At 40.2% G+C, this 19,125-nt stretch overlaps 1 protein-coding gene across 5 annotated transcripts in view; it reads left to right on the top strand.

The window, feature by feature from the left end:
• sox6 (SRY-box transcription factor 6) overlaps positions 1 to 19,125 on the top strand; it is a 134,268-nt gene that overhangs the window by 74,573 nt on the left and 40,570 nt on the right. For 3 of the 5 annotated variants that reach the window (XM_063881476.1, XM_063881477.1, XM_063881474.1), the window contains 3 exons: positions 498 to 566; positions 14,972 to 15,095; positions 18,524 to 18,603. In XM_063881476.1, coding sequence (XP_063737546.1) covers positions 498 to 566; positions 14,972 to 15,095; positions 18,524 to 18,603 — 273 coding nt within the window. The remainder of the gene's footprint in view (positions 1 to 497; positions 567 to 14,971; positions 15,096 to 18,523; positions 18,604 to 19,125) is intronic. The other 2 variants (XM_063881478.1, XM_063881475.1) reach the window with 1 other exon arrangement.

The raw sequence follows: 19,125 nt of genomic DNA, 5'->3' as shown, positions 1-19,125 counted from the left end.
GAACACTTTGTAATTATATTTAAAAATGAAAATTAAATGACACTTAAAACTAGGTTGTCATGCTCAATGAAGTGGGCATGTAGAAAGGGGGACTACTGGGATTAGAAGGATTGCGGTGTGGCCGCTCGTCACTCAGGGGCGGCAGGGACCTCCGTCACCCGTACATCATAACCACGTTCGTCTGTCCTCTAAATCATTTATAGTTTTTACCGATCAATTTGACTGTGCAGTTCAGCTCAGTTCATTAGGAATTTGAAAATGTGTTTTTGTCAGAATTGTTGTCAAAGAAAATAAACTTATAATATTATTCTTGATTATTAATCAGCTACATTCTAGTATTCATTATGTTCAGTGTAACCATTCATTTAAAATATTCAAAAACATTTACTAAAATGTAAAAGCAGTACATCGTTATGTCCTATATCGTTAAGCAGTTTATCATTATGTGTGTCTTACTCACTCATTTAATTTCCTGCTTTACTTCTGTTTCCCAATAGATTGCAAGACAACAGCAGCAGCTTCTGCAGCAGCAGCACAAAATCAACCTCCTCCAGCAACAGATCCAGGTCAGTGAAATTGTTTCTGTTGGCCTTCTAACACCTCACACTACTTCCGTCCGATTACTACAACATTTATTTCTTCTCGCTGTATTTGGTGCACCACCACTGCCACCATGCAACACATGTATGGATTTAATAGCACAGATCAATAAAATTAAACATTAAAGTAAATATCATTGCAAAATACTGTAAGCCTCTCCTTTTCATCTTTTACGAAACGTCTTGTCTTTTTATCTATAATTTTTGTGTCACACTAACATTCATCACTCTCATCAAATGTTAATTGCCTGTTGGTAATCGGGAGGGCTTTAAAATATGGAGGAGAATAATTAGCACATCTTAATGAACAAAAAAAAAAGGTGAGGGAGGAGGGGGGAAACAACAGCTAATGAGTCCTGTTGGAGGAGAGCCTGGAGGTGGGGGACATGAAAGAGGCTGGTAAATGCCTCTTTGAAACAAGTTAGTCCCAGAAGGGCCACGTGGCATGCTTTCACAGTACAAGGGCTACAGAAACTGACATTGTCATTATGATGTACAGCTTTTTTACTTCTTAAAGGTCCTTCATTTGTTTATTGATTCAAGCATCTCACTCCATTATCATTCTCATTAGCGTTTGTGTACCTTATGTGATACAGTGCTTAGTGTTGTAATGAAAGACCACCCATGCAGCATGTAGCTGGCCATGGTCAGACAGTACAGGGTTATCCTGGCAGCGGTCAAGGCTATGAGCCTGGCTGCCTGCGTGAAGCTAACGTTATCCTGCTTGGTGTGCTTAGTGTCAGGCACATCCTTCTCCATTCACCTCCTCCTCCCCTGCTTGTTCTTCTCACTGACAACTCCCTGACTTGTCCTTTCATTTTCCCTTTTATTTTTTTAACATCTTCAAACTTTTACTTGCAACAAATTGTTCTTTAAGCATTCCTCACACGCTTTATGGCGATTCCTCCTTATGGGGCATAACAAACAGATTGTTTTTATGATACACTTAAGCAAAGCAAACTTTTAGTTTCAAACATCAGCATGAGCGCAACAACTGGATTTACTGGCAGGAAATCAAAATGCCTCTTTCAAGAGCTCTTTGCAAGAGAAAGGCCGTACTGTCAACATGATCTTGTGAATCCACACGCCTGGACCTCTCACTTCAACAGTGGACAGTCTATTAGAAAAATAATTCCACTAAGGAGAAGCACAGAGCATGACATTCTGTCTAGAAAACACTCTAAAATTGAAGTACCTTATACACTACTGAGGAGCTAGCATTACTCATACCATAGAGGGCCCTTCACTTATGCTCATTGAGCATAAGGGCATAGCCCTTAATGCATCTCACTTTTAAAGGCCCTTGCTTTCATCATGAAGTTAAAGGCAAATGATACCTGAAGATTCCACTTGATACATAGTTTTGAGAGAGGGTGGGGTGCTTGAGAGAGTAAGGGAACACACTTTTAAATATCCATTTCAAACACTTGAACAGAGATACAAGTAAAGTACTTCCTTGCAGAGCCTCGTTAGCCAGATTTTCCCTTGACCAATGTGCCACAGATCTTTCCTGAAAAAATAAATCACATCAACAATTAAACAAAAGACTCCCATGGTCAGACCATCTGTTCCACCTCCCATCAGCCTCTGCTGGCTGCACAATGAAGACTGAATACCAGCCAGGAACAAACATGGATCACTTTCAATACTTCAAATAAGTTTGATGCTGTGCAACATTGTTTATCAGCAAGTCCTATAAATCAGAAGAAGTTCTTTTCCCCTAACCTAGTTCCTGCAAATATCCAGTTCAATGATAGTCACTTCTCTCAAAGTGAAGCAAGAAAGAGAGTAGATAAAATACAGTCAGGGGTTAGTGAAGCATTTTTGCCACTCTGTTTTCATTACTGTTGCCTCTTAAAAATGCCCTGGCCATCTTAATATATTACAGCTTTGACTTAATTAGTTCTGTAAACAAGCCTCCAGACTTTATGTCACAGACTTTTAGCAAAGTGGTAAGCAGTGTTGGGGGATTGAGTTACTCTGCTATTACTGTAGAATGGAGAGCACTAAACTTTATTGAAGACCCCAGTGGCCATCAAAGACCTTCTGCTTCGGCTTCAGGGAGAAAACAAGGAGAGAGTTAAGTCAAGGCCTTGTATTGATGATGTAACTGATCACATCAGTGGACATTGTAAACCGTCCTAACAATAAAACCATGGGGCGGCGAGTGAAGACTTTTGGTGGCACGCTATGTATTTTGTTCAGGGGTTTTTGCATGTGTCTTGAAGGGGATTTGTCAGAAGTATGAAGTTAGAGGTTTAGTCAGTGATGTTTGGAGCAAGGCAGCATGGTGTTTAATCATGTTTCCCTTTTGAATAGCCATATCTCTTTTTATCCTTCCCCATCATTCCTACAAGAGAGGGAGAGAGATTTAGACTTTGTCCTTCGGGATTACAATGTCACTTGTTTTAAGATAGCAGATGTTTTGATTGCAGTGTTAGGGGCTTATCAAAAGTTTAAGCTCAAGGCTTTGTGTGTTTTTCCCTCAGCTTGTTTGTATTTCTTCAGTCCATCCTTTGAGTTGAAATCGTCTTGGCACTAATTCAATCCCAGGATGAGATTAACTCTTGATTTAGTTGAAAATGTGAAACCCCACCAAGACACATGTGACATTTAAACATTTATATTAACAGTGAACTAGTTTATCCCCCAAGTTACTTATCTCTCTAAGTCTTTGTGTAGGCACATTGAAATTACAAAAAATAGAGATAATGAGCACACGGTTCTGTCTTTCACTCAGGCACACTGGGCATTATTTAAGTCTCCACTTCAAGGCTTTCTGTTTCATAATCACACTCACTTTCTCCTGCTCCTAATGGATGAGCAGTGGCAGCTGATGAGCAGATAAACAGCATCATGTTGTTCATCAGAGTGCTGTCTCTGACTGATATGTTCTTTCATATTTTCTTGCTACAGTAAAGAAAATATGCATATTAGTAAGAGGCGAGCAGAAATACTGTATAGTGGTAAAAGAAAAATAGTAAATTAAAGTCTGGGTACAAAATGTAATAAATGTGAAGGTCGCAAGTGACAGAGCTGTCCATAACCTTGTAGCAAGTGATGGTAGACCCAGGTTCAAGCATTCCTCAAGGATGGGTCTGTTAAGATACAAACCCTGGCGTACTCTCACGTGCAGATACATATTCACAGAGGCGATCGTGTACAGTACACAGGCACACAGGGAGCCGCGCATTGATACACACATCAAGAGAATAAATATTGGCAGAAAGGTCATGGTGAACTTTATCTTCACAAACAGGCTGGAGAAAACAGAGCTCCCCGGATGAAACAGTGGGACACTTTTCATCCAAACATTTCATTTAAATAAAGTATCCATTGAAAATATGACAATATCATGATATCGTCATTGGGTGTGGCGTTAATGTGTCAACCTTGGATGCACTGTGCGATTTAAGATCTGTTTCTTTCAAGGCCATTGTCTACCATGTTGATTACACACCTGATTTTAAATCCTTAATGATATGTTTGTTTTTTTACTGGATTTGTATAATACACACACACACACACACACACACACACACACACACACACACACACACACACACACACACACACACACACACACACACACACACACACACACACACACACACACACACACACACACACACACACACTGTGTGTGCCTCTAGATCCTACCTTTAACCTTGTGTGCGCAATTATACAAAAACACACATGCAGAATGTTTGTCTCTCTTCCATTTTAAAGAGAAACCAGAGATAAAAAGAGTAAAAGGCCAATATATTGTTGTCCACTGCACACTTCAAAGTCTTGGAGGATTTCTCACATGTGTCTTTAATGGTGTAAAGAAGCAGTGGGGGGCCTGCAGGCGTTCAATGGTTAGATGCTAAAGGTCCCGAGATTAAAGATGAAACTCAATTACACCAGCATTTAGCAGCCCATAATTTAAAGGTGGACAGTCTGGCGGTTGATCTTAAGGCGTATATTTTGAGATGAACCTGAGGCCAACAAATACACTGACATGTAGTCTGATAGAACAAGGATCTACAGCCATTCTTTTAAGGAGAATAGGTGCATATTTTTCTTTAATCCTACTTTTGTTTTACTAAGGACAAAATGATCTTTCATGCTGTTGATTGTTTCAGATTACACCCATGTTTCATTTCTAGAAGATAAAAAGAAAACTTGGACAGAAGTGTATTCAAGTCAGTTAGATATGCATTCCCCATTTCCTTCATTTAAAAAAGGAACCTGTGAATACACAGGGGTGACATTTTTTACAATGGTTGTTGCTTCAGTTTGCTCCAAAATTGTTTCATCAAATTGTGCCAATGTATTTCTTTTGGATTCAATGGACTTATGTACATATTTTCCAAATGTTAAGTTCTTTGGAAAAGTAGTGTTAGCTTGGCAAATCTTGACTTTTAGAGCAGATGGTGGTGAAAATGGTTTAAGCTGAATGTGATTCAACGTTTAGTCTGACCAACAGCCATTTTGAATTTATTCCACCGATTTTCAGTAAATCCAGCCTCGCTGAAGCTGTGCTATTCAATTCACATCCTTGTTAATGTGTGATGCTATTGCAGCGTAATTCAGCTGTGTGCTTATGATTTGGGGTCACAGTCTCATTGTTACAGGAATCATGAAGTCAATGTAAGGTCTTTGTCACTGAAAAGCAGATGCCCCCTAATAATCGGTCTGAATGAAACTGTGTTTATAGTTTCCACAAGCCCTACACCGCCCGATGTTTCTACCATTATGCCTTTGAACAGAGACTGTGTAACCATTTCTATGGGGAGCGTATTAGCTTAGCATTACACATTTCTATGTATTTTCTTGAGCTAAACAAATAGTTTCCCATCTCCCTGCATGAACAGAAGAAATCTGTCAAATTGATCATTTGTCTGTAGGATACATTTCTTTTTAAGTAGTACTGGTTTGCAATCCCTCCTTTGTTAGTTAAAAGAGAATATGCATACTATCCAATCCAGTGTGGTAATTTAAAGCAGTGATTCTGTTTAGTTTCCAATTTAGAGAAGCAAAGACTCCAAAACTACAACATTATGGTAAATATTTTAAATCAGGCCGTGTGGTAATTCCACAAAGATAATAGTGTCGATTTGTGTATCCTCAGATGCTTTTGTTGTCTCCCCGGCACAAATGATTATCTCTGTGCGAGACTCTTATTAATGCACTGGCAAAAAAACAGACTCAAAAATAGACATTGTTAAAGAGAATGTGTAAGTCCCCCAATTAGCACAGCTAGATTGAGACAGTTAGCATGATAATAAGAGAATAATAGAGCGGGGAAATGATGATGAGTGAGTGTGTTTAAGTGTGCTGCTCTGTGTGCACACGTCTGTGTATGCTTCGCTGCCAGTGCTTTCCTGTGTGTTGAAAAGCCCTGTGTTAGCCTGCTAGTAGGATTATGTGGGGGCATTAACAGCCTAGTCAGACGGGCTTGGCTCTCGCCCAGGGAGGCTCAGTCCAGCATGTTCATCCTCCATTTAAGGAGACTGTTAGCTGATGAAGATGTGCACATGCAAGACTGAAGATAAAAGAAAGCAGTGACCCGACTCATTAGCCCCTGTGATTTAATATATTGACACTTGGATACAAATAATTCCATTTAGTGGCCTCTATTTGTGGGGAGAGAGGGAATCAATTTAATTAGTTATGAAATGTGACTTCTTGTCAATAAGCAGAGGAAATGCTGACGTTAAGCAAAGTCTTGTGCAATTTAAACAATAAAGCCATTGCGGCCCTGTTAAAAGTTAATGATGCACAAAAAGGTGTAATAGATACAACCTCAGCGATGGCAGTGATGGTGTGCAAATGAAGCTAAGTGGATGAACAGTCGCTATGTAATGCCATTTGTCTGTTAAAACTAAGTATTGCTTAAGGAATGTAAACAGTAGATTATGTTTGAGTGTTCTGGCACGTGCAGTTTTCTCCCCAATTAGGCTATGATTTAATCTCCTTTTTTGTGGATGAAATGCACCCTGTATTTACTGAGAAAAGTGTGTACCTTTTAAGTTATGGTAATGCATGGCTGCTGAATTGTATTGCTTTAAACTAAAATCCCTGTAGATTTTGTAAAAACAGAAATGAACAAACATTTATATTGTGTAACTCTATTGTACAGCAGCTGAGCACATTCTTAATCTATTTAGAAGCAGCTAAATGAAACATATGCTTGTATTCCACTGTGTCTTTGCAAATGAGGTATGGATATAGACAAACATAGATCCATTATGGCTGGAAATAACACAATAAAGCAAAGCTTTTTTTGTGTAATTGGCCTTTGTATTCAGACACCTCAGAAGTTTAAGCAGCGATAATTAGGAGGCCCCATCTGAGAGGTGCCACATGAGCGGCTGTAATGTGTGAAATCACACCTGAGGGTCTACTCAAAATTAGTCACCTGAGGGGTTTGCAAAGCAGGCATTGGAAGGGTTAATGACACAAAGTAACAGCCCTCTACCAATTTTGTGACAAGAATGACCAAAATAAAGATTACCAGGGATATGTGTGTGTGAATGTGCTTTTTAAATTAATCACAGGGCTAAATAATCACGATAACTGAACATATTTTCTTTCCGTGATGCATGAAGCATGTTTATATTCTATCTAAACATCAATATAACGCACCTGCTCAGAGCTCCACAAGCTGTCCCTGGGTAAAAGCTGAGCGCTTACACTTAACCTCCATTGTACCCCGAGCCCCGTACGGAAAATATCAGTTGAGGGAGAACACATCCTCCAGTGTAATGTTGATTTAGTTTCCTCTCGCTCCCTGCATGGACTGTGTTTTCTCTGCTAATGTTGTGCAAACTGTTTTGTCTTTGCGTTGGCTTTGCATTGCATCGTCCTCAGCAGTGGGCACACTCACAGGGAGAAGGATCTGAATTAATAGGCTCTACTGTGTACAGCCAGCCGGCAGGGAGAAAGGGGCGCGTGTTTTCTTAGGACTGGGGTGGCAAAGTAAAGCATTCAGCCCAAGGCCAATGCAAAAAAAGGAGCTTTTTGTTTTTGGGGCGGGGGAGAATCCAAGCATTCCACAACAAAACACAATGAATTAGCTGTTTTGTTGTGCACATTTTTTTATTTATTTAAACAGAACTGTATGATTTTGTTAGTTTTGCCATAGCTCTAAGATCTTTCTCTAAATACCTTTTTTTTTCTTTTTAACATTTCCCTGATTTCTTTGACATTTCTAGAATTTAATTCAATTTTAACTCTTGTTTGATATTGGACACAATCAGCATTAGGAGAAGATATTTGAGAAAATAATTATATTTTAAAGTCTCAATGCACTTTTATCTCACAATAAAATTGCCCCTTCCGACAGGCCTGCTCTCTGCTGAACAGCAGAACGGGCTCTGTTGTTATATGTGGCCCCAGCAACTGAGGGGTAGTCAGAGCCTCATTCTATGACTGGATAACGGGACAGAGGGGTGTGGACAATACCATTACACAGAGCAGGGGTGGTCTTTGGTTTCACTGAAGGACACAATTATTTTTCTAGTGCAAAAGAGGGTTTTTTTCCGTTCAATCTTAAATAAACACTGACTAAAGAACCACTTTGAAATATAACAGAAATGCCAAATCTAAAGGAAATACATGTGTATATATATTTGCACTTTTATTTTATATAACAAAACAATTAAAAGTAGACCAAAAGAGAATTGATGTTTCTCTACTTGCTCCAAAGTGTTGACATTTGATATGTCAGGCCTTAAATACCACATTATTTCATAAGCCTGACATACTCAAATCCATCTTTTTCTGCTCCCCCTTCCCTGTTCACATCACATGGTTGTAGCTGGCTTTCTGACTAGACCGTGTCAAATGTTCTTTCGCGTCTCACACTCCCCACTTGCAATGAGGGTCCTAGGTATTTCACTTATTTCCATTACCATACAGCGAGGATGTATATGCAGGGTAATGACCCTGACCCCAAACCCACTTGTACTTTTGTTTAAGCCTGTTCTCTTCTTTCTCGTCATTACACATGCTGTTTGAGGGAGTCCCTGTGGATTTGACCAGTTTCTGAGAACCTTAATTTTTACGGCAAAGCCTTGAAAAAAAGATTATTTTTACCTCCATGTCTGCCCCAAAACCCCCAAAGATGCTGGTGTTTTTAAGGAATAAAACATTGAACTACCTATAAATCGATTTGTGTTTAATGCGTAGTGTCGCTGTGTGCACACAATAAATGGAACATATATTGTCTTTTTGTCTGATTACATCTAAAATATAAAGGTGTGCTTTTGGACTACTATTGAACGACAAATAAAAAAAATAAAGAGCTGAAATATGAAAACAATTATTTTATTAACATGCCATTAAAAAGGTTTTAAAAAAGGAAACCTACAGAAGTCTTGACTTTGATATTTATTTCTTATACAACTCTGGTTTTATTTTAAACGGATATATTTGATTTAAAGAATACGAATAATCTTTAATATCTACATCATTCATACTGAGACCACATTTCATGAAATACATGTTTGCATCTTCCTCTTATTTGTTGTATCAATGCATCATTTAAATGTTAAGTAAACAAGAGTTGTTATCTTTAAATGTTTTCTTTTCATTATTATTTTTAACTTTTTACCACATTGCATCATACGAGAAGTCAAGCTTTTATTATTCTTCCAATAACATTAAATGCTGAAACTACATTAAATAAAGGCAGTTTGCAGAAACCCTGTAAATAGTTATTGTATTAAGCAAACAGTAGCACGCAGTTTCATTAAGAAAGAGCGATAAGATGGAGGAAAGCTGGAGTGGAGGGATTTGGGGTGGGGTGTGTAAGGCAGGTCAGCGGGTTGGACTACTGTGCTCTCAAGCTCCCATCGACTTAATATAGACATATTGAAATGGCTGTTTTCCAAGAAGGCTTGTTTTACTGTGTAAGGAATTAGTGGAACAAGAAGTCATCTATTGGTTATTCCCTCTGGATGGTCTGACCTCACTCAAGTGTCTGGATTTGCTGCACTTTATCCTGAACAGCACTCAGTGTAACACATACATAGGCATGACTGATGTGCAGTGTTACGCTCAAACCTGAGCAAACAGTGCCTGCTGTTAGACTTAGAGCTGTAACCCAACAATTCACAGGAAATATTATGGAGCTTTTTTTCTTTACTACTGCTTCTACACTGTTAGCTTTAGCCGTGTGTCTTTGACTTTTGTAGGGAAGGGTGCTGTCCAACGATTTCAGGAAGGAAGTGAGGAGAAAGGTTAGAGACCTAACCGGGACAAGGGCCCTTTGTTAGCGGCCTGAACCTCTCCAGTGTATCAGCCCTCCCCATTTCAGTGAGCCTATTTTCAGAGTAGACAAGTAAGAATAATGTGCTTCGGTTTAGTGGGTGGTAATATGAAGACCTGTAGTCTGGAGCATCAAAGTCTGCTTCAAATCTATTGATCTATTTGTCTGATTACCATTAGCTACAGACAAATCCAAACACCATCTCATCTCTGTGGGATCAATGTGTGTGTCTGCGATGTAACTGTGCAGTGTACAGAGGTTGTATAACTGGCAAATAACCTGACCTGTATTAAAGGAGCAATATGTGCTTAAAAAACGTTGATTGTTTCATGGGGAAAAAAACCTGAAGCAACACAGAGGATTCAACAGCCCAGAAGTGCTTCCACTGAGTGATTTTCCTCCTGGTTAGGCTCCAGTACAGTGTACACCCAGTGGGCTGTGTACACAGTGCCGGGTGTTAAACATATCCTGCTGTCTAGTGTCAGTTTTACTGTGTGTGCTGCTGTTGGGATGTAGCCAGACTTGCCAGCTTCCTAAAGATCACTTTCCCTTTAAATGGATCACAAAAGGTGATTTCTACTCGCAGCTCAGCGAAGAGCAGGGTGGAACAAAGTGTGAACTATCAGTTCTTACAGCAACAGCTGGAGTCTAACCTCCCTGGGTGAAATTAAAGATCCCCTCCTATAGAAAATGTGAAAAGAAGGTTAGTGACGGAGGTGCCGACTGACAGATACTAAGGTGTGGAAGTAATTTTATTAAAACGAGATGTCAGTGAAACGTGACGTGCTCTGCTAAATGATTACTGGTGATTGTGATATTTTCTTAATGGGAAAGGCACCTTTTATAATCTTAAGGATGGTACAGAATTAAGAAAAATACCTAAAATACTTTTTATAATGTTTACTTTTTATAAGTCTACTCAAGACTACAAGATAAGCATATGTGTGTGAGAGGTGTGTTAAAAAGTGTCAAGTAGCAATTAATGAGGATGTTAATCCCAGGATCTCACAGGTCCTTTCAAGCTAATAACCATGAAACACAGTGTGAACGAGGTAGGGTTTTGTCTTTTTTTTGCCCCATTTGTCTTTTAATCTGGTTAAGACATGATTCTGGCCATAAAAACTAAAAACTCACCTTGTTTCCTTGAAATATCGCATTGTGGTGCATCGGGAGTAAAAAAGAGTGTGGATCAGTGCATGGAGGTGCAAGGGGGTTCAGAAGGAAAACTAGCAGTGGGGTTTCATCCCTCCTGGGTGCTTTGTAGAGGCTATAACAGACAGTGAGGAACATGGGTGTTGACAGGGGCCCAAGTCAGTGCTGTAATGCGCTGTACATCTCCATTAGCACTCAGCGTTTTGGAGCTGCTAGCTTTTGTGTTGTTGGTGGATGCTGTTTTCGACAAAGAAAAACACCACTCACATTTTTTTATCAACAGAAGTACGTTTACGTTATAGCATAACTGAGTTTAATAAAGGTCTATTTAAAAGATTTGCAAACATTTTTAAATTAAACAGCTTATTCACCACAAAAGTGATGAAAAAGTAGATATTGTATTTGCAAAATTGCATTAATTGGTGCAGTACATGCAGTACAGGTGAATTTGAGGCGTGTATACCGTGTGTATTACACATGTGCATGCACACAGAAGTGCTATTAGAAATAAAGTGAGCTCTTTCAAGTCAACCCTGTCCTTTACACTTTGTGTATTTATGCATCACAGATGAGCCAGTATCCCCTCAGGAGCTTAGCTACTCTAATGTTATTGCTTTCACTCAATGACAAAACACTTTAGAATTTAAAAAAAGTAAACTGTTAAAATCTTAAAATAAAAGGTGGACTAAACCAAATAAAGAAAATAATTGTATAAATATGTTGTCTATAATTTCTCTAAGGAAAATAAGATACACCTAATTATCTCTGACACAATATTGTATCTATATGCTATCCTACACCCAATAGAACTGCAAGTTGCTTCTATTTATCAAACGCCAGTGTCTCGTTGAGAGGGAAACAGATTGCGTGCTGGCCTGAAACAGACTTCATCAGGTCATCTGAATTGATGATACATGTTGCAAGGCGGCTGAGTTCCCCCAGAAACCTCTGCTGGAGTGCTTGCTGGCAGAGACGGGGGCCTCCGCCAAGTCTGTCTGACTGATCACTACAGATGCTCCTCTTCAAGTATTCCGAGTCAGATCCTTAGTGCTGGGTCTTGAGGGACAAACAATAGCACCTGTTCCTCATAAGATAGCCCATTCATGTATCTTTAATGAAGCCTGGGGGCAGATGGTGTGAAATGACATTATCCAGTACTTAGCAGTGCTAAGACAAAGGAAGAGCAGTGCCAGCACAACAATGCGGCTGTATTTACGAGGAGAAGGGAGGACGCTGCCCGAGTGCCCCGCTCACATCTGCTCCACTTCATTCTCAGACTCCTCAAGATCATCTTGGCAATAGAAATATCCCGGGCACTCAGCCCATACATAGATGAACTTGAGGGTAACTCTTAAAGGGGGGATGGGTTTGTAGTACAGAGGGAGAGTGGAAGCTACATTGGAGCGTAATTTCTTTCTGTCTGTTTTCTTAAATATATTTCTTTATGTTATTCTTCAACTTTACTTTAACAGTCAAATTTAAAAAAGCACTTGTGAAAATGTTATAATCTGCTCAGCCACTTGCCAGCTGTTAATTGACAGCTCAACTAACCTCCACTATTTGTTGCCACCTTGAAGCTCCTTAGAATTTGATTTGCCTTTCTCTGACATTAGTTGCCGTAAATTAAACTTTAATGCATGGAGCTCATTACTGCAAATCACAGCTATTCAAACTCAATGCATTTATTTCCCCTTCATTGCAGATTCACACTCTGTCTTGCCTCGATGAATCTTGTATATTCTGCTCCATATTTTAAAATAATAATAGTAATAAAAGCTGATATCCCAGATGAAACGACATAACTTACATTTAGTGCTGAAGAAATACATCCAAGTATGCCTTTTGCTGGCTGTCTCTCGTTACATATACACTGTATAATATGTAGATATCTCTTTTTATATATAATATATTTATATATATATATAATCCTATTAAATTAGTTAATGCCGTCACATTTGTCTGCTAAAATAGTTCAAATTAATGAAATTATGGGATTGTTTGAATGATAGAAAATGTAGTTTCCTAAATGAAGCAGCTCTTCTGCTATTGGATCAGATTGTTTGATGGTATGAATTGAAAATTAAAAGAATGCTCAGAAATATGTTTATTTGCATATTTTTTTATATTCAACAATACAGTTTAAGATTGCACATTTACAGTACAGTCTCAGAAAGTTGTATTCACTAAGCAGAGTGTTTGATGAAATATTTTATTTTAGTCAATATGCTTCTTTGGAAAATTAAATAGAAAGTAACTTTTAATGTACTAACAAGGCATGTTAGCTGATTCATGAAAGTGTATGAAGTACCGTGCAACACACTTGTAACATACTTGGAGGGATGTGGACTTGAGGGAGCCCTTTTCTGCCCTGTGACTACCGCACATTCAGCAACAGACTCCATCTGGTTTTACAGTCCAAATACACAGACAGAGAAAGGCTGTGTTCCCCAGTGTCCCCCCGCCTGTCACTGGCCCTACCTCATGTTGTGACATTAATTATTGTGTTTTTCCATATGTTCCATACATGCAAGGCCAAGATTAATCTTTCATCCATTCAGCCTGGAAACTTGGAACCCAAATCCCTATAAAGCAATGTTTTATTTAAGGTCATTTGTCGCAGTCTCCTTGGCCATTTATTTTTCTTCAGCAACAGCACATTTTACAGAACTACTTTTGGAAAAATTCATACTTTTCTATTCTTCTGTAATGCACTTTCTGCACTTGCACTTGTGTAAAAGCTCAGTAGGCACAAAACAGTTCCATTTATTTAGTTTTCAGTATAGCTCTGCACCTCTGGACAGATCAATAAAGTGGTTTTAAATAGGTTTAGCTTGCTATCTGTGAGAAAAACTGGGTGCGACTATACCGGTAAAGGGTCTACAGGGGGAACAACATGGTCTGAAAAAGTGGAGATCATAGCAGACCTCAGCCAGAACACCGGGAGAAACCCATTGCTCAGAGCAGGTTGATTTCATGCCCCAATGCAGCGGCAGTAATTGCACCCAGACCCGTTTTATTGCGAGTTGATTTTAAGGGGGGATGAATGGGGAAACATTCTGTAAAGTGTTTATTTTGGGGGATGACCTTTATTAACCCATTTTTCAGGCAGGTTCCCCTGAGGTGGCCTGGCTCAGTGCTAGATTAACCCTCGCAAGCCCATGGTAGCCAGGCTGCTCCCCATCATAGTTTTTCCGGAAGCAGATAATGACAGTAAGATTGGCCCTTGCAACATGTGTGCAAAACCCCCACAAGCCACTTTTGAGACACAAGCTACTCACCCACCCTTGACATACACGTCCAGGGAGCTTTGTTTGATATTCCTAGTAGGCAAATCAGCAACAGACTGGATGGTGAAGGTTAATATGTGAGTGGAAGAGACAGTCAGAGAATGACATTAAAATGAAATACAGCAAGCGGCAAGCACTTTTAAACTGCATGCTATTTTTCCTTTGATGAAAACAGAGGTAGTAAATTACCCGATTGTCTTCAGGCTTTTATCATCTAAATGAATGTTCGTCCAAGATTATGTGAGCAGTTGATCTTCCCTTGAGGTGAGGGTCTCCTAAGTAATACATTCAACGATCATCCTGCTTACATGTATCTATTGCAACAGAAATGGTGTTGTGAATGCCTATTTCAAGATGTACAATGCTGCTCTATAGAAGTGTAACAGACTTACTGAACCTCTTTGCCCTCTGTCCTGCATGTCGCTTCATCTAACTCATGCTGTAACAATGTGCTTATGCAGGGGCCTTTGATGTACCGAGGTGAAATTGTGGTTTGGATTAAGAGCAGGCATAGCTCGGCCAGGTATTGTGTGAGCACACGAGGGCCGTCAGTGCCGCGGAGCCCCCTGTCAGCACGCGTTAGCAAGAGCTGTGATCTGGTCTCCTCCTTAGTGGGCTCTGTGTTTCTGCCTATGCTTAGGCCTCTCTCTGATCTCTGCTCCCTATCTGTTCAGCAGGTCCAGGGTCACATGCCTCCGCTCATGATCCCCATTTTTCCACACGACCAACGCACTCTGGCAGCAGCAGCCGCCGCCCAGCAAGGATTTCTCTTCCCTCCGGGAATGTCTTATAAGCCAGGTATGCTTCCCCCTACTCTCTGTGTGTTGTATCTTTTTCTTTGTACTGCTATTCATCATTATTATATATATATATTTTTTTTTTAAATGTTGGTCTTAAATGAGACCAAGGCCTGGGAATGTTCTAGTCCATGTGGAACAATAGACATGGGTAGAGAAAGAGAGGAATGTCAACATGTCAGGACCAACAACTCAGGAGATAAAGCCTGAATGTAACGTATTGCTGTGTGCAAAAAAGCAACCTCCCTCTTAAAGTTTCTAACTAATTGTAAGACATTTATAAGGTTAAGGATAGCTTGGGTATGATTTAAGGGACAGGTTTTTCTGTATAGTCTATCTGTTTTCCTTGCATGTAACAGCATGCCCTTTTCTTTCCTTTTGTCGTTTGAGTTAAGTAAAAGATAAGCCTTTCACAGTATTCAAACAAAAAATGATGACAAAAGGCTGACTAATGTCATGCCAAAGCAGTAACTTTGTACACCCTTAAATCCTTGTGATAAGTAATACAAAATAATCTATGGTCTAAATTGCTCCCTGCTTCCAAATCTTAGTGTTTCTCCTCTAATGGCTTACTCTGTCCCAGAATCTAGCCATTTCTATTCTATTATCTATTAAAAACTGAATTAGTTAAAAAATAATAATCCCTCCCGGGCATGCAAATAAAGGGAGACAGTGTTATGTTGATGAAATAACTTTAAAAGAGAACAGGATTTACGAGTGAAAAAAGAAAACCTTCTTGCCTGTTATAAAGCAGCACCAGAACAAGGAAGAGAACTGAAAATTGAAAAAGAAACACTTAGAAGTCAGCATGTTCGCAGCAGAACATTAAAAGGTGTGGTAGTGCAGTTAATGAATTAACTATAAAACCACAGGATGAAAGAGAAAGTCAGCTATTTTGGAACTATGGAGCCATGACAGCTTAAACAAAGTGCCTGAGGGGGAATCTTTTACCAGTTTGATTTCTGTAATAGGTTTGACACGGAAAATGTTTTAGTTCAAATAACAGGAGCTATTATGGAATCATGGTCAGGGGTCGTCATGTGTATAGTTCCTGCATAATTCATGAGCTCATGAAGGAAAAGCAAAGGGGGTCTGAGAATGACTCGTGTAGTCAGAAGAGGTATTTCAAAACATCTATTATTTCTCCCCATCCAACACAATATATCCAGAGAGTACAATGTTATCACCCCCACCTGCAGAGTATACAGGATGCTGCCGTGTCCTTACCCCATGAAGTGAGTGGCCAAGCATTCACTTCCAAGACTAAGGCACACTAATCTGATGTTATCATTATGAGAAAGCTCCCAGGGACCACTGCTTATGACCCCCAACCCTGTGGTGCTCACATGGCAACCGAGTCATTTTAGCACCATAGTGGTAGGTCATCACCCCATGGACTGGCTGTGCTCAATGGCCTGGTGGTGCATGGTAGACAAGCACAGTCGCAGAAATATCAACTCATCTTTTAAACAAATAGACTTTCCTGTCTGTTTGCACTGTTAACACAGACATGGCAGCATTCAGTGTGATGTGCCTCTAATGGACCTGCCGAATGACCCCATAGTCTTAAGGTTCCTCTGCTGGTCTTCTCATAGACAGCCTGCTGACAGTTAACTGTTTCCATATTTCATTATTATTTTTTACTACATTTTCAAACAACACATCTTAACATAATGAAACTTAAAAAAACATAATGAAACTTTAAAAAAGTACCTGTGTTCTTAGTTTCATGTAAGCCGGTTTTGAACAGCTTGGGTCATTTAGAATTTAGAATTTAGAAAAAGAAGATCAAGTTTGAGGGTTGTCGCCATGATTCATTCACCATTTGATCTGTTCTAAGAAAGGTCTCAACTACATCTGTCATCCCTCAGCAGATCTATGACTTATGTTTCATGGCACCACAGGAGCAGGGAAATATAGTCTGTCGTGACCATGGTGTCACCTGCATTGCCCTTATCCCCACCCCCACTCTTACCAATCAGGGTCCAGGCTCTGGGCATGGGACCAGCCATGGCCAGTTAAATAAAAAATACAGTTTTAAAAGCAATGCCCTTTCACCAGTGACGTTAACCTGGCATAGCGCCCATTCAGATGGAGTCTGGTGCCTCCACTGTGTACAGCCTAGACCCATACGTCGGAGCCCGAGACCCCCCAGCAGTGGTGGTGTGCTCACTTAGCGCAAGACCCTCCCCAGGTTTCACATGACATCTAAAGACATCCAGCCATTTATTATTCACAAAGCCTGCGTCACAGACAGCATAGAGAGAAGGAGACACACAGAAAGCGATACCAAAAAAGAGGTGTAGAAATAACCAGGGTGCGCTCCCGCACATCCAACCCAGCACTATTTGAAACCACTTCTGCTGTGTGATTTTTATTTGCTACTAAATGGGGATTGAATTTCCATGGCCTGTATCACATTGTGCTGTGCTGTACAAGATTGCAAAGTAAGGGGAGCGGGCGAGGGCAAAGTGAAAGAGAAGGTATATACATTTACCTTGTCTGTAGCTTAATGGCTCCATATGTTTGTGAGAAGAAGTGACAGGCAGAAGTGGGGTCTGAGCGAAGGCCAACTACCCCTCCCCTCTTCCACTGTGCACCCCACCTCCCATCCTCCAGACACATGCTTCAAACCAACCCCCCCCATAAACGCTGAGCTGCACTGTCTCACTGGGGCTGTTCTGTCGGTCTAAACACGCTATGTTGAGTGTGTAAAAGCGTCTGGTACCCCAATGGATATCACTCATGCAGCAGCCGTTCTTATATCCATGCCTGACAAACTTGGTGATGGCAGGTCAGCCGTAGTGGATGAAAAAAATGAATAGTGCCGCTTTGGACACACATTCTTCTTCGCTTGGTTGCAGCAATATGCAAGATAAGAATGTTTGCAGGTTTTTTTATACCCTGTTATTGTGACTACACAGTTGTTCTAACCAGTTCTCATACAAGTGCTTTCCCTTTGCTGCCAAAGCTAACACTCGGAAACAAACAATGTGTTAAACAATAGCCAGACAAGTCTACAGCTGTACGAACTGCCTGAAAGAACATGCTGGTCCTTTTACTTACATCACTAATTTAACACCACAAGACATATTTAACCTGTATTCAGAACACAGACACATGCACTCATTAACCTAAAAAGAACTTGTTAAACTATGCAGTAGTTACTTTCAGGAAGAGGTTTGTGCAGGTGGAGGAAGGAGAAAATGGTGTGGAACGTTCCTAAGTAATCCTTCTCCAGTCAAACTAGCTTACCCTTTTGTTAATGCAGATGTTTGGGCTTGAAGCCGAGGGCTCGTTGCAATGTGCCACATTGCTGTGGCAAAGTGAAGGGCCCAGGATCCGTGTTGGCACTTGCCTGGTAGCTGTGGGCCGGCTCATTGTCTGAACCTGTGAGCATTGTTGTCTTTCTCTCTCCCTCTCTGACAGGTGATAACTACCCGGTGCAGTTCATTCCATCCACAATGGCAGCTGCAGCCGCGTCAGGACTCAGCCCCCTCCAGCTTCAGGTATGTACAGTACTATGACAAAGAATGCTAGGGACGCCCGCCAAGCCCAGGGTATAAAGGATGGCTAAGCAGCTGTACGCTAAGTAATGAGCTGCACACTAAATAATCCTAGGGGCCCCCAGCTCACACACGCTTATCACCTTACATATGTAATTTATCCTGTTTTATAGAAGATTTATCCCACTAGCTCTGCCAGACCGAGGAGTTAGGAAGATAATAGTTATTAGAGGGAAGGAGAATCACTTGGGTTGCCTTAATCACCTGCCAGTAAATTCATCAGCAGACAGTTGACTATGTTAGCAAGAATCTCTGTTTTGTTTATTTTTTATTCATGATTTTATTTCATCCCTGAGACAAAAATATATAAGAAGAAGAAGAGAAAAAAAAAGTGGGCAACTTAAATATGTTCTCATGCTACGGTAAATAAAGTGAGGCTGTGTAGGGGTTCACAGCCACATAAAATGTTGGGATAGGCTCCAAGCCCTACAGGCTCCTCCAGGACTTTCTCACACATCAATTAAA

This window comes from Eleginops maclovinus, chromosome 4 (genome assembly GCF_036324505.1).
Source record: "Eleginops maclovinus isolate JMC-PN-2008 ecotype Puerto Natales chromosome 4, JC_Emac_rtc_rv5, whole genome shotgun sequence".
Taxonomy (NCBI): Eukaryota; Metazoa; Chordata; class Actinopteri; order Perciformes; family Eleginopidae; genus Eleginops; species Eleginops maclovinus.
This window is presented reverse-complemented; position numbering and strand designations above follow the sequence as displayed.